Source organism: Rhinolophus sinicus, linkage group LG02 (genome assembly GCF_036562045.2).
Source record: "Rhinolophus sinicus isolate RSC01 linkage group LG02, ASM3656204v1, whole genome shotgun sequence".
Lineage (NCBI taxonomy): Eukaryota > Metazoa > Chordata > Mammalia > Chiroptera > Rhinolophidae > Rhinolophus > Rhinolophus sinicus.
In genome coordinates this window covers 163,162,810-163,176,461 of record NC_133752.1, presented here as the reverse complement: position 1 = coordinate 163,176,461, position 13,652 = coordinate 163,162,810, and the positions used below count along the sequence as shown (strand labels likewise).

General features: G+C 35.9%; 1 protein-coding gene across 1 annotated transcript in view; it reads right to left on the bottom strand.

Moving 5' to 3' along the window:
* Nucleotides 1–13,652, bottom strand: part of ITPR2 (inositol 1,4,5-trisphosphate receptor type 2) — a 431,615-nt gene that overhangs the window by 288,310 nt on the left and 129,653 nt on the right. Inside the window, exons 14-20 of the mRNA XM_019737570.2 lie at nucleotides 11,479–11,620; nucleotides 9,263–9,424; nucleotides 4,839–5,011; nucleotides 3,758–3,877; nucleotides 3,460–3,645; nucleotides 2,088–2,339; nucleotides 1,479–1,623 (exon numbers count right to left, since the gene is read on the bottom strand). Of these exons, the coding sequence (XP_019593129.2) occupies nucleotides 1,479–1,623; nucleotides 2,088–2,339; nucleotides 3,460–3,645; nucleotides 3,758–3,877; nucleotides 4,839–5,011; nucleotides 9,263–9,424; nucleotides 11,479–11,620 (1,180 nt within the window). The remainder of the gene's footprint in view (nucleotides 1–1,478; nucleotides 1,624–2,087; nucleotides 2,340–3,459; nucleotides 3,646–3,757; nucleotides 3,878–4,838; nucleotides 5,012–9,262; nucleotides 9,425–11,478; nucleotides 11,621–13,652) is intronic.

Here is a 13,652-nt window from a genome sequence, read left to right as displayed (position 1 = left end):
TCCCAGTAAGACTAGTTCGTCAACCCTATCAAAAGCCAGTGACAGGAAGATGAGGTGTCTGGTCAGCAGCCAGCAAGGAAGCAGCATGATTTCAGATGTACCAAGGTGGTTAAAAAAGTTTAAATTAGAATAATTTATCTCTTAATTAAATATTAACTTAAGTCTCATTCATTAGGATATCACTTAATAAATGGTTACATTGATGAATTACTTTAATAGATATTATCCATGAAATTTGTCCAGAAGTATATGCTCCCCATGCTGCTTTGTGCTCTTCTGGATACTATAACACATACTAGGTATAAGAGCCAGCTTCCAGGATAGCCCCCAAAGTATGGTCTCCTTCCACATTGCACCAGGGTTAGTCTGTGTGACCAACAGAATGCAGCAAAAGTGGTAGCATGCCACTTCCAAGATTAGTTTATAGAAGATTGAAACTTCCATTTTGGACTCTCTCTCTCCCTCTCTCTCTCAGATGGCTTGCTCGGGGGAAGCCAGGTGCCATGCCTTAAGGACACAGGCAGCCTATGGAAATGCCCACATGGCAAGAAGATGAGGTTTCTGGCCAATAGCCAGCAAGAAAGTATGGACACCAACAACCTCATGAGTGAGCTTAGAAGTGAATCGTCTAGCCCCAGATGACTACCACCCTAGGTGACAGCTTGATTACAACCTCATGAGAGACCCTGAACCAGAATCTCCCAACTAAGCACTCCCAGATTCCTGACTCAGAGAAACTCTGAGATACTAAATGTTTGTTGCTTTGGGCTGCTATGCTGGGGGTAATTCGTTATACACCTGTAGGTAGCAAATATACCAGATATCGAGTAACAGTGTCTTCTCTCTAGCATTGGCACTATATCCCCCAAAATGATATTATAAGTAGAAATAATTCAATGCAGTTTAATGAGGCTAAAAACATCACCTCCATGGAGATGAAAAAAATGTATTCAAGTATATTATAAGTACGCAAAACTGTCTTTGTTCATTGAGTGCAACAAAGCTTACACAAATGAAATGAAACCCCCAAAAATCAAGGAAAAAGTAGCTAACAGATAATTATAAATATTTTATATTGGATATCAGGTATGATTAAAACATCAAATCTATTTTTTAATCAATGGCAGACGGAATCATACCTTCATGAACCAAACTATCCAATTACCAAAATATTCTAAATAATAGAGGGGGGAAAAACCTTTGATGCTCAATGCATCTAATTTTTTTTAAAACTTTTATTTATTTAAGTGTGCTTTTCCAGGACTCATCATCTCCAAGTCAAGTAGTTGTTTTAATCTAGTTGTGGAGGGCACAGCTCACAGTGTCCCACGTGGGGATCGAATTGGCAACCTTGTTGTTAAGAGCACCAGCGCTCTCACCATCTGAGCTAACCAGCCAGCCACCCCCTCCCCAATGTATCTAATTTCTGATAGGGAAAATTGAATAACCTCATGAATGTATTCTTTTTAAAAAAATACCTCAAATGTCAGTTTGTTTTTTTCTTTATCCCCAAAAGGAAAGGGCTGATTTACAACTTCTTTCAAGTATTCTTCAACAAACTCCATCGTCAGTGCAAATTTCCTCTTCATATCATTTCTGGAAGAGTCTGTTATAGAATCATATCTGGAAAGATAGAATATAAAGCAAACTCAATTGATTATAATCATTTAAAAATAGGAACATATACCTACTTTAAGCTCCTGGCTCCTTACACTTGGGTAAAATAATTAACCTTTGTAGATGTTGTATCCTCATCTGTAAATATCTCATACATATTTTCAAGTGTATGTGATGCTGGAGTCAAGCTCTTTGGGGCTGTTGCAAAATGAGTTAATAATATGTAAAACACTTAAATCAAGGTGTACCACAATACTATACACTTAACAAATTGTTATGCCTTTATTAATATGATTTCTGCTTATTGGTTTCCAGAATGATGTTTCTATTACCAAAAGTTGTCATTTTACTCTTCAAAGAGTATCTTAGTTGCATTTGGAAGATTAACAACCTGAGTTTGAACAGAGAAATGCCTTTCCATATATTTCATTTCAAAATTAAAGACATTTTATTTTGAACTCCAAACATACTCATGAATCGTGATCTTTGTGGGGATTTCTGTCCAGAGCCTTGCATAGCGAACGGGCACCACAGACTCCTGGGGATCCCGGTCAACGTGCATATGGAGCATGAGGCGACAAAATGATGCTCGGAGGTCAAATGGCAGGCTCTCATCCGACACACACCGCAGGATCAAATCCACAGAGAGCTGCATAGAAATCTGGTTTATGGCGAGATACTGGCGATCCAGGCACATCCTTGCAAAGAGGTTTAGCTGGTACCTTAAAGATATTAAACACATTACATTATTTGCCTGGTCTTGATCTTAAGCATCATAGTATCAGTCAGTATCTACTTTTATGATGATAATATTTTCAAGTGTATGTGATACTGGAGTCAAGCTCTTTGGGTAGTAGATTAAATAATTAACAACACATGTGTGAAATTTGTCCCTATTTCCATTCAGTTGCAATTTCCCTTACTTTTTCCAGTAACACATTTCTGGTAGAGAGGGTCATTAGGTTCTCTGTGCTAGCTTTCCTAGGGTTACATATACAGGAACCCTGAGACCATGGATAACAGCTCACATGAAACCATCTCTCTCCACCTTCCCCTGTCCCACTCAGCTCTGGGTTGTGGCATCTACAATCTTAGTTTAGATCCACTCAGTTCCCAAACCAAATGCGATCAATCCAAATGGCATCAGTACACTTGGATTCATCAGCCTCTGAGATCAAGAATTAGCCCTTGGCTTTGTTGCTGGAGCTGTAGAAACCAGGGAACAGGAGGCATTTTCTGCCTTTCTCAGATTCCTGTTATTTGGGTCCAACTTGACACAAGGGCTTCTGACTTGGGTTTTCATGCCTTAAATTCAAAGACACCAGCTAGGTTCTTGCTCCCAATATACTGAGCACCGGGAACTACCATCAGAACTTCTGCTGCCATATGCTATTGCTGAACTTTCATAACTACAGACACAGCTTCTCTTAAGCACAAGTACTGCACATGTTCGTAAGCTCTATACACTATAAACTACCAGCTAACTCTCTCTGAGGCCGCCCCTGCAGCTGGATCAGCTTCCCCAGCCCAGTTCCATTACCTAGGTCCCCAATGTGTCTCTCATCCACACTTGCTCCAATCAATAATAGGAAAAAACCTTTTGCGGCATAGCAATTCCAAAAAAGTGGGAAGTCAGAAAATTGCAAGTGGTATACGTGAAAAACACAGATGTTAACTTTTATTTTGAGTTATTTTAAATAATACTAAATATTTCAGCTACCCTAGTAATGACACGACTTTTTAAATTTCCTCTTCATAGACACCAGACTTTTAGAGATTTATTGAGAATCTCTTTCAATGAACATGTGAGACTGAGAATTACAATTCTCTATACTACTTTACCTGTAATAGGTCAGAACTTCTAAATCAGCTTTGGTGCCTTCTTTCGCCTCCTGAGCAAGGTGCCTGATAGCTTTGCCATGAGGTTCCTTGTTGCTGTCAATCCAGTAGAGCCAAACTTCCTCATCATCAATGTCATCTGAAAGGATGGAGCTCTCCATGGGGTTGTCCATTTGCATTGAAACCAGCCTTGAAATAATGCAAACAAAATCTATTAAGAAGCTCACTAATAAATATGACAAAGAACCACAATGCTTACACATAATGAACAGAAAAAGATGCCTCCGTTGTCTGGGCTTACTTAGTTTGAATGAGAATGTCGGCATTGCCTGGGCTCAACATAAATTTACAGATGAGTTCCTGAGTTACAGGTATAGCGGTGGTATTGGACACACACAGATCTGATAAATAATCCAAGAATCTGGAAAAAAAATTAAATTGAACATTAAAAGCATTTTATAAAATCATAAGGACAATAAACTTTGGGATATCACAAACGTTAACTTTTAAGATATATTTTAGTATTATTTTCATGCAACATTTTTCTAACGTGTTGCTCATCTACTGCATCATTAGAAACAAATTAAACATCAAATTATTTGTACTTAATATAAATCTTATTTCAAAAAAGGATATAAATTTGCTTCTATTTATTTGGTGATATTCATCCCACAGCACTGTGATTTACTATGCTTAGAAAATCATTTATCTGCCCTAAAGTGAATATCAAAATTGAATATCAAAACAAAAGCAGATCAAAGCTAATGTTGGTATTGAGTCAAACAGGAATACTATACACACATAATCAAAGTGAGTACGGCCCTATGGAGTCAACAGCCCATTTATTTGCTAGGCTAATTAGTTAAGAAAACTTTATCTATCTGCTTGACTTTTCTGCATTCATTTCTCCCAGATAAGGCAGCATGATGCAATGGAAAGAGAATTTGATGTGGAATCAAAAACCCTTAATTTACCTCCTATTCTATTCCTTACTATTGGGAATTTATTGGGCTAGTTGTTCCCTCAATTTTTATTTTCTCACCACTAAAATGTGTATAATAAAATACGACCAGTGTACTTCATGAGAATATGCAAAGATTTTAATGAGACAATCTATATGAAACCATTTTAAAAACTATAAAGTTCTATAAAAATATAAGTTATCAGCATGGAAATCAATTACATTTAAATACATCTAGAAAGTTTTTTGGTCTCCTACAAAGTAATAACTCTTTGTCATGCATAATTATTATAGCAATAAGGCCAATATAGTTTTGTCCATGAAAGGGATATAAAGGGATTTCAACTTTAAAAAGTTCTAAGAATAAAGCAAAAAGCCACAATCCCCCCTAGAAAAGAATACTGTATGAACCACTTCAAACCTTGGCTCACGATTTCTCCTGAGTAAGCTGACAAATGTTTCTATTTCTTTTGCTGTGATATGTTTCTCTAGTAGTTTTCTGTTGTTGTGCAACAAAGCTGTGATGGTATCTTCTGCCAAAATATCATAGCCAATCTGGGACTGCATGACACAGAAATTCTTAGCAATATATTCCTGCAAAGAGAAAGGCTGTCAGAATGCACTGCCAAACAGCTGACAAAGAACAGGTTCCATTAGCGTCAGCAACACTGACTAATTTATTCATAACAGAAAACTCACTAAAAATTATTGTCAAAAAAAGAGCAAGTAAATAACTCGTCATTAAATAGGACTTTTTGAGGAAGGAAATGAAAATATTAGCCTATACCTAATTTTAATTACAACAAAAAAATTATATACCTAGAAATCTTTTTTTTTTTTAATATGGGTGCTTGCACTCTTGAAGTATAAGTGGAAAAAACAAAAACAAACCTAGATAAACTAACGATTTTTATGACATGGTAACTAAGGATTTTACTACCTTAACAGAGGCCCTTCTTCTAACTCTCATTAAAAGCTATAACTGATGAGTTTAGCATAATTAAAATAACTCTGTGGTATTTTGTGTATGAGGCATAAGATCTATACTGTCACATGAAGATCCCAGATGGACTTGCGTGATTTCTTTTTTATACATTATACCACAGTGGTCTATTAAATCTTCACTTCAAAATAATGATACAGTTTCATATCACTTTTTATCTTAAAAAGCTATCAAGCAAGATAATAAGATTGAACACTTTATCGATCAGATCCGTTCACCCAATAAAGATCCCTTGAAAGCCTACAACATTCCAGACACTGTTTGAGAGAACAGGCCTGTGGAAGTAAACAAGATAAATAAGCTTTCCTGGAGCTTACATCTAGTGAGAAAAAAGGGCAGTAAATGAACTAATAAATATGATCATTTTACATGTTAATAAGTGAAATAAAACAAACAGAAGGATGAAGATGGCTGAAAAAAGTGATATTTGACCTAGGGAGCAAATGATTAAAATGATGCAATGATGGAAATGATAACAAGGAGGCAGCACAGGGACAGAAGCCATCTAGGCAGTGGGAGTAGCAGGTACAAAGGCTCTGTGGTAGTGGAACCAAGTTTTTTGTGACCTAGCAACAAAAAGTGGCCACCGCAACAGAGTGTAGTAAATGAGGAAAAAGCAAGAGCTGAGGCTGGAAAGGCAGGTCCTTGCAAGCCGTGGTAAAGGAGATGTTCTTCTACCAGCAAGAGAAAGCCATTGGGGAGTTTCAACCATGTGTTATTTAAGGCGCTCCTTATTCTTCCCACTAACTCTTCAATATTCCAAGCTACTATAACTCATTTCCCACAGTCTGTATATAGGCAAAACATCTCACACAACTATTTAACTGGTAAGCCTGGCCCCCTCCACAATCGGAAAGTTTTCACTTCAGTTTCTTGGGGCTTCTCCTTGGGAATGTATCTCTGTTTTGATATTTGAAAAATTTCTTGATTACAAAGTGGCTTTGCCTTATTTTTTTTATTGGAATTTACCTATTCCTTGAAAATGATATTTGGTTGCACAAATCTAATTATATTCTAGGCAGCAATTTTGTTGACTTTGAAAATGATGGCTTCATGTTGGATAATTAGTTAAGCAAAGTATCTTCGGTTAGTGCATCATTTTGCAGATATGTATTGATTTACACATTTTTATGACTATTTTAATCATACTGTAGTATAAGGAAAATCTACAAGATGTTTGACAAGTAGATCAAAATGTTGACAAATAATCAAAAGAAATTAGAGATGTTACCAAATTCTATAAATAATAATAAAGAGAGACTCAATATGAAAGACTTGGGTTAGCACTGAATCACAAAACAACTCCTTATTAGGACTCCATAAAATACAGCTGCAGATAAAGGAAAACAAGGTAATTATGCAAGAGTAGAAAGTAATTCTGCTTACATTTTAAAGTCACGTTCTAAAAACATCAGAAAGCTGCTTTATGCTTAACACAAAGCATGCTTAATTCAATAGAAATGAGAAAACTATTTTTCAACCATCACTGAGATTAAATTGGAGCATGCACAAGAACGTGAGGGAAAATAAAACTTAACCCTCAGTGACAGCTGGGGATTCTTTTTTCTTCTGTCAGCTTAGTGATCTATGTCTTGGGGAGACATCCCAAATAAGAGAAAGAGTTGTCTACCCACAGTCATATGCGTTAAAGAAACTGGAAATCAGGTCCCCCAAAGTGAATAAACATTTACCTGGAGAAGTGATATGCCTAAGTAGAGTGAACTAGGAGAGAAAAAATTATAGAAGAGAGTGTGTGTGTGTGTGTGTGTGTGTGTGTTTCTACTTGTCAAAAGGCTAAGTTTTTCAGAGGAGAAATTGCACACACCTCAGCACACTAGGCTTGTGAGCCCCCAGCTAAGACTGAGAGGAATAAGAAAGAACTTGGTGTGCCAGACCAGTGAAGATGTGCTGCCCAGGCCACCTACTCGGGACTGGCAGAGCAACCAAACCCCAGGTGACTGACACTGAAGCACAAAGCAGTGCTGCAGAAAGGGGGTCCCAGGACCCTCCCAAAGGCTGAGCACCAAGATGGCATACACTGTGGGCCCATGGGACTGAGAGAACCAGGCAAACTCTGTAGACTTGTTGATTTTTCACTTAACTCAAGCTCTCTAATAACATTGCTTCTACGTGTGAGTGGTGGCCTGTGTAGCAAAGTATATGCTTCCAGTCCCAGGAAGAGAGACGAGGCCAAGTGGAGTACACTGAGCAACTTCTACCCGCCACCCTCACGCCAGACCTCCACGTAATGACATAGGTCCTTACAGTGGGACTTTGGGAACACTGGCTCTCTGAGTGCTTGAAGGTCTATCGTTTAACATCCTGGAACTCAATTTTTCTTCCAATAAAATAAGAACAACACTACCTACTTGACACCTTAAAGGAATACAGTGAAGCTGGGAAAAATAATTCCAATGACAGCATTTTCACCTGTGAAGAAGGATGTTTATAACTAGGATTATACTAAAAAGTATTTAAGGATTTGTGTATATTGTCCCCTTCCTTGCTCTTGCTCCTTGCCATATTATTTATCTTCTGACTAATCTGTTTTACGTATTCTTTTTTAGACCTTTTCTTAATCTTTAAATGGAATTTTCAAAGCCAATGTATTTTAACACATTTTTCTCAAAGAAAATTTTTTCTTCTTGCCAAAAACTTTCAAACTATTAAGAGGAAATACTGCGATGATTAAGAGGCTGGGTTTGAACACTGGCTCCAGTCTTAAAATTGTGTAATCTTTGGCAACTTATTTAAACTCTCTGTGCCTCAGTTCCTTATCTTAACCCAGCATTAACTGAGTTAAGTTGTGTAAAGGGCTTAGAACTAAGCCTGGTACAAAGTATGCAATCAGTACATACTATTAACTATTCCCACATAACCTCCACCCTGTAGGCCTGACATCCGGGGCCCTACATGGCTTAGCCCAACCTGACTTGCCAATCCTCTTTTACATCGTCCTTCCTCCTGGACTAAACTCATCAGTGAAATTTGCTGGTTATGCACTCACCTCTCAGACTGGCTAAAAGAAACATGGCACACTAGTTTACCAAATAATAATTAATTTTAAACAATTTTATATTAAATAAAGATGTATATTATTGAACACAGTGCAAAATATTACATTTTTTAAGCCAAAAATGAAACTTAAATGAAATTTCACTTGCAGTTGGCAACTTTCAGCTATATCCCTAGATACACCTGGCAGGTAGACATACTTTTGGACAAAAGTGCCCTTTCTAGCACCCATCATTCTCTCTTCATAGATCCCTCTTCCCTAAAATGCCTACTCCTGTACAATTTATGAAAATGGTTCTCATCCTACCCAAATGTGTCCTTCTCCCAGCACCCTTCCTAGGTTCCCCCAGCCACAACTGAACTCTCCCTCTTCTGAATTCCTATAATGCTGTCTTTTATCTCTCATGTCCTGTCTTTGTTTCTCCCTTATGTTTCAAATGTACATATCATATCTTTTCCACAAGACAATGAACTCTTTGGCCTTTACGTTACAATGCAGTACCTTAGGTGATCTAGAATGCCAAGAAATGTCTCGTTTCTCTTTCTATAATATACCCAGCATGCCTCTTGACCAGCAGGCGCTAATACCATACACACAGATGGACTCAGACATCCTCCCCTAATGATTCTAATTTTACAGGGAAGAGTAAATATACGTGTCAGCTCAAAAGTACTTACAGGCCCGTTTTATGTGTTACCAATATAAAACATTTCACTGAAGAGTGGAATTTCCCATTCCCATTTTATATGTTCTAGAACAGTAACCAAAGAACCTTGCCCATACTCTAAATGCTAAACAGAGGTAATACCAAGGGCCACCCTCCCACCTGATTTTTCCGGTAGTCCTGCTGCGAATGTCTCAGCACGCGGTAGCATAACCTCAGCATGTACTTGTAGGGAGCATATCTTTGGTCCCCCAGATCTTCAAGTCTCAGCATTGGGCCTTCTCCTCCTTTCTCCTTAAAGGGTGCTTTAAGAATCCCAAATACCTATCAGGAAAAAAAACAACAACCATCTATTCTGATGAATGGAGGCGCATGCTTTGCAATGTTTTAATTTTTTTTAAATAAGCAAATTGACTCAAAAACACTTGACAATATTATTGTAAACAAAAATGGATTTATTTTAGGATACTGGATCAACATATTAAGGAACAGAAAAATATTGCTAAAAGGATTCCCTAAATTGAATGACAAAAACATTATATAAATAAAATGTTTAATTTTATTTAGAAACCATATTTTATTAAAATAAGAAACATAAAAATGTTGGGTTGTACCACATTACATGAACATATTTAGATAAATTAAAATATAGTTTGATTACTACAGGCTTTATTATATTTGTTATTGTCTATAACGTTCTAAAATCAAAATAATATAAAGAAACATTTATTTTTATCTGAACCTACATCAGAAAGTTGCCTCCAAATAGTGCTCCTACACCTTGTTATAAAAGTTAATTTATTGTTCTTGATATATAAAGACGTGGCCAAGCCAATGAATGTATCAGCATTCAAATGGAACACACAAGGACCCACATGGGCAACTGGTGATACCCAGTGACCCACACTCTTCTCCTAAAAAGGTAAGTGGTTGGGAAGTATTTCAAAAGCACTGAGGCATATAACTCTTTTAGGCAGCAGACAGGATCACCTGGAGATGCACTAGAAGAATGAGTAAATTGTTTATGAAAGCATGCTAGGCAAGTGCATGAGCATTACTACAAGAAAGCAAAATGGAAAGGCATTCTCCTGTGTAGTTCATGAACTATAATATGAATAAAAATTTCTTCAATAATTCTATATTCACTAAACCTTGAATTTTATACTTATAATACTGAAATAAAAGTTTCTGAAATAAACGTGTTGGTCGAAATAATATTAATAAATCATTCAAGGTCCTAAAAGTCCTTGAAATCAGATGCTTTTATACAAAAGGAACGCTAATGTCAGACAGGACTCTTATCTCATTAGATTAGCAACCTTTATTTTCTTCAAGAAAAATGTCAATTTTTATATTTTCAGACAATCAGCTATAGAATATTTATTGACAATACATCTATTGTTTTCCTTTCCCAACTTTACAAAAACATGTATATTAATAACATGATTTTTATTTAAGTGTCTTCCTTGAGTCCACATTTAAAGAATGCAGAAGCTCATTACTTCACATAGCAATTAACAGAACAAAAAGAATGCATAAAAGCAGGCATGTTCAAATGTGCATATTATTAGTAACTGAATTAATTCACTGGTGTGTTCTGAACAATTTCAGAAAGACATACTATAGGAGCAGCTGTAGAATTTCAGGGGAAAAAAACAAAACTAGAATATTGTATAGAGGACTTGTGAACTGATGAACAGACTGCCCCGCTTTCCTAGGGAAGAGAGAGAAGGAAGTACGAAGCAGTTCAAGATGGTAGTTTCCAAGTTCTCCGGTAAATTCTACCTAGAAAATTATTCCAGCACATTTTCTAGAGATAGTCTGACCTTGCAGGCTTTTCAGAGGTCTGTGACAGGCTGTCTCCGAGACAGACCTCAATGATCCTTGCCTCCTGGAATTCATACCCTTATGTAATCATGTCTCCTTGACTATGAACTGGATCTACCTACTCACTTATGACAGCACATAGTATGGGATGTTACTTCTGAGCTTCTGATATAAAGACTGTGGCTTCCATCTGGGTGCCCTCTCTTGGACCCCTGACTCCTAAAGCAAACAAGCTGCCGACTCTTGAGGCAGCCCTGTGAAGAGGCCATGGAAGTGAGCTGGGAAGTGAATCTTCTCCCACTGAAACCTTGAGATGACTGCAGCCCCAGCCAATACCCTGACTGCAGCCTTGAGAAAGACCCTAAGCAAGAACCGTCCACATAAGCCATTCTTAGTCTCCTAATCCACAAAAACTATAAGTATCTGCTGATTTCAGCCACTAAGTTTTGGGGTTACTTGTTATACAGCAATAGATAACTAATACAAGGACTTTCCTGATACTATAATTCAAAAAAGTAAAATATGCAAATTTAGTACATGAAAACATTCACCTGTGCCAATATGTTTTGTTCCCTCATTAATTTTTGACGTTCTCGGTTTGGCTTAGTGATAACCACATCCAGAACTTCTTGTCCATTATTAAGTACATCGGCAACAAAGAAGATGAGGTCTTCCAATAATTTGGTTACAAACCTATCACAAAATGAAAAGGAAATTTTACTCTATGGTGTTAATTTTGGAAACATTTTTAAAAAACACTAAGAACTGAAACACCGCAAAACTGAAAGTATTTGATCATAAAAATTATTTAATCAACAAAATGTTTAATGCAGTTAATGTTACCTAAATCCTTAAAAGCACATCCCTTCTCCAGTTCTTCCAGTTCCCACTACCCCCTCTACCTCTACTCAAGTATTTGTAAAGTCTATTATGAAATAATGCCAGGTGAGCCCCAAAAACAGATCAATCAATAGGAGAATACCTTTGGATGATTTTCCATGGCTGACCAACAATAAAGAATATTTCTGCTTAAGGGAAAACAGCTATACTGGTAAATTCCTAAATTCAAATCACATTTTTTTTACTTGACTCCAACTATATTTCGTAATCCTCACCAAATTTCAATTTTTCCAATATATAGAATTGGCAAAACTAAAATGATCTGCTAACAGAGACAGAGTAAGCATCATACAAAAGAATCAGAAGGCCAATTCATTATCAACAAAAAGCACATAACAGAACAATTTCAAAACAACTTCTAAATAAGTGTGTTTTCAATCCTCAGATAAAGAAAGCAATTATTTACAAACAAAGACAACACATATAAAAAAGTGCAGGTATGAATGAAGAATAGATATTCAAAAGAACAAACAAATCTGAACAATAAGATTATACTCATTTAAATAAAAATCTAATTCACGAAGGTAAACTATTCCACATACATTGCCAGAAAAATTGGTGATTTATAAGACAGTATCAAAAAAAAGCAGCACAGAAAGATTTTAAAAGGCAAATTATGAAAAGAAAGGTGGATGAATTAAGTCTCCAACATGCATCTAATCGGAGTTCCAAAAGACAGACAAGAGGAAAAGATAAAGAAGAAATATTTGAAGGAAAATGGCTGAAAAATTTTCCAGAATTGATGAAAGACATAAGTATTCAGATTAAAGCATACCCTAAGTGTCAAGTGAGACGAACTAAAATAAGACTTTTACAACAAAGAAAAAATCTACGAAATTACCAGCAAGTGAAGGAAAAAAATACCAATAAAGAGTAACAATTCCACTGACAGCAGATTTCTTAATGGCAACCAGAGACAACAGAAAATAATTAAATTATAACTTTAAAACACTAAAGGAAAATAATTGTCAATCTAACATTCCATACATAAAGTATCACTTAAGAGTGGAGGTAAAATAAAGACTTTTTCATATATGTAAAACTAATAAGATTTATAACCTCATTGAATAAAGAATGAATTTCAGCAAGAAGAAAAGTGAACACAGAAAGAAGAGAGATGCAAGAAATGAAAGTAAGCAGAGGAAGAGGTGAAATATACCGGGGGTGCCAAAAAAAGTATACACATGACTTGTATTTATCTTTTGTTATTGGTATATGCTGCGTATTACAATTTTAATACAGTTTTTTCCTTTCTTAAAATGTGTATACATTTTTTAGCACCCTCTGTATTAAGAAATATAATTGATTACTGAGAAATAATGTTTAGAAACTAAACTTTTCAGTAAAAAAGGTGGTATGTCAAAATTTGTGTGACACATTTATATTCTTTTGTATATATAAAATATGATAAAATAAAATTTTTAAATAAAAAGAATGGAAAACTATGGTTCAGACAACTATTTCAAGAAAGATGGGAGGCAGAATATCATTGCATTAAAGCATTCTGAGGTACTTTCCTTCCATGAGAGGGAGAAAGAAATATTTAACATCTTCAAGATTTGTAAGAAAGAATATATAGTTAAAATGTGTGAATATATAGTTAAAATGGTATGCTCTATGAGCATAAGGGTAATTGCTAAAGAACAGAAATATAATCTACAGTTTCTAAACCAGGAGAGGAAAAGGAAAAATGGGGAGAAACTATGAACATGAATCTAAGAGAAAGCAATCAAAAAGAGGGAAAAGAAAAAAGCTAAAGAAATGAAAAAAAACAAAAATAAGAAAGCGTTAGATATCAAAATGAATCTTGCAAATTATTTATCAA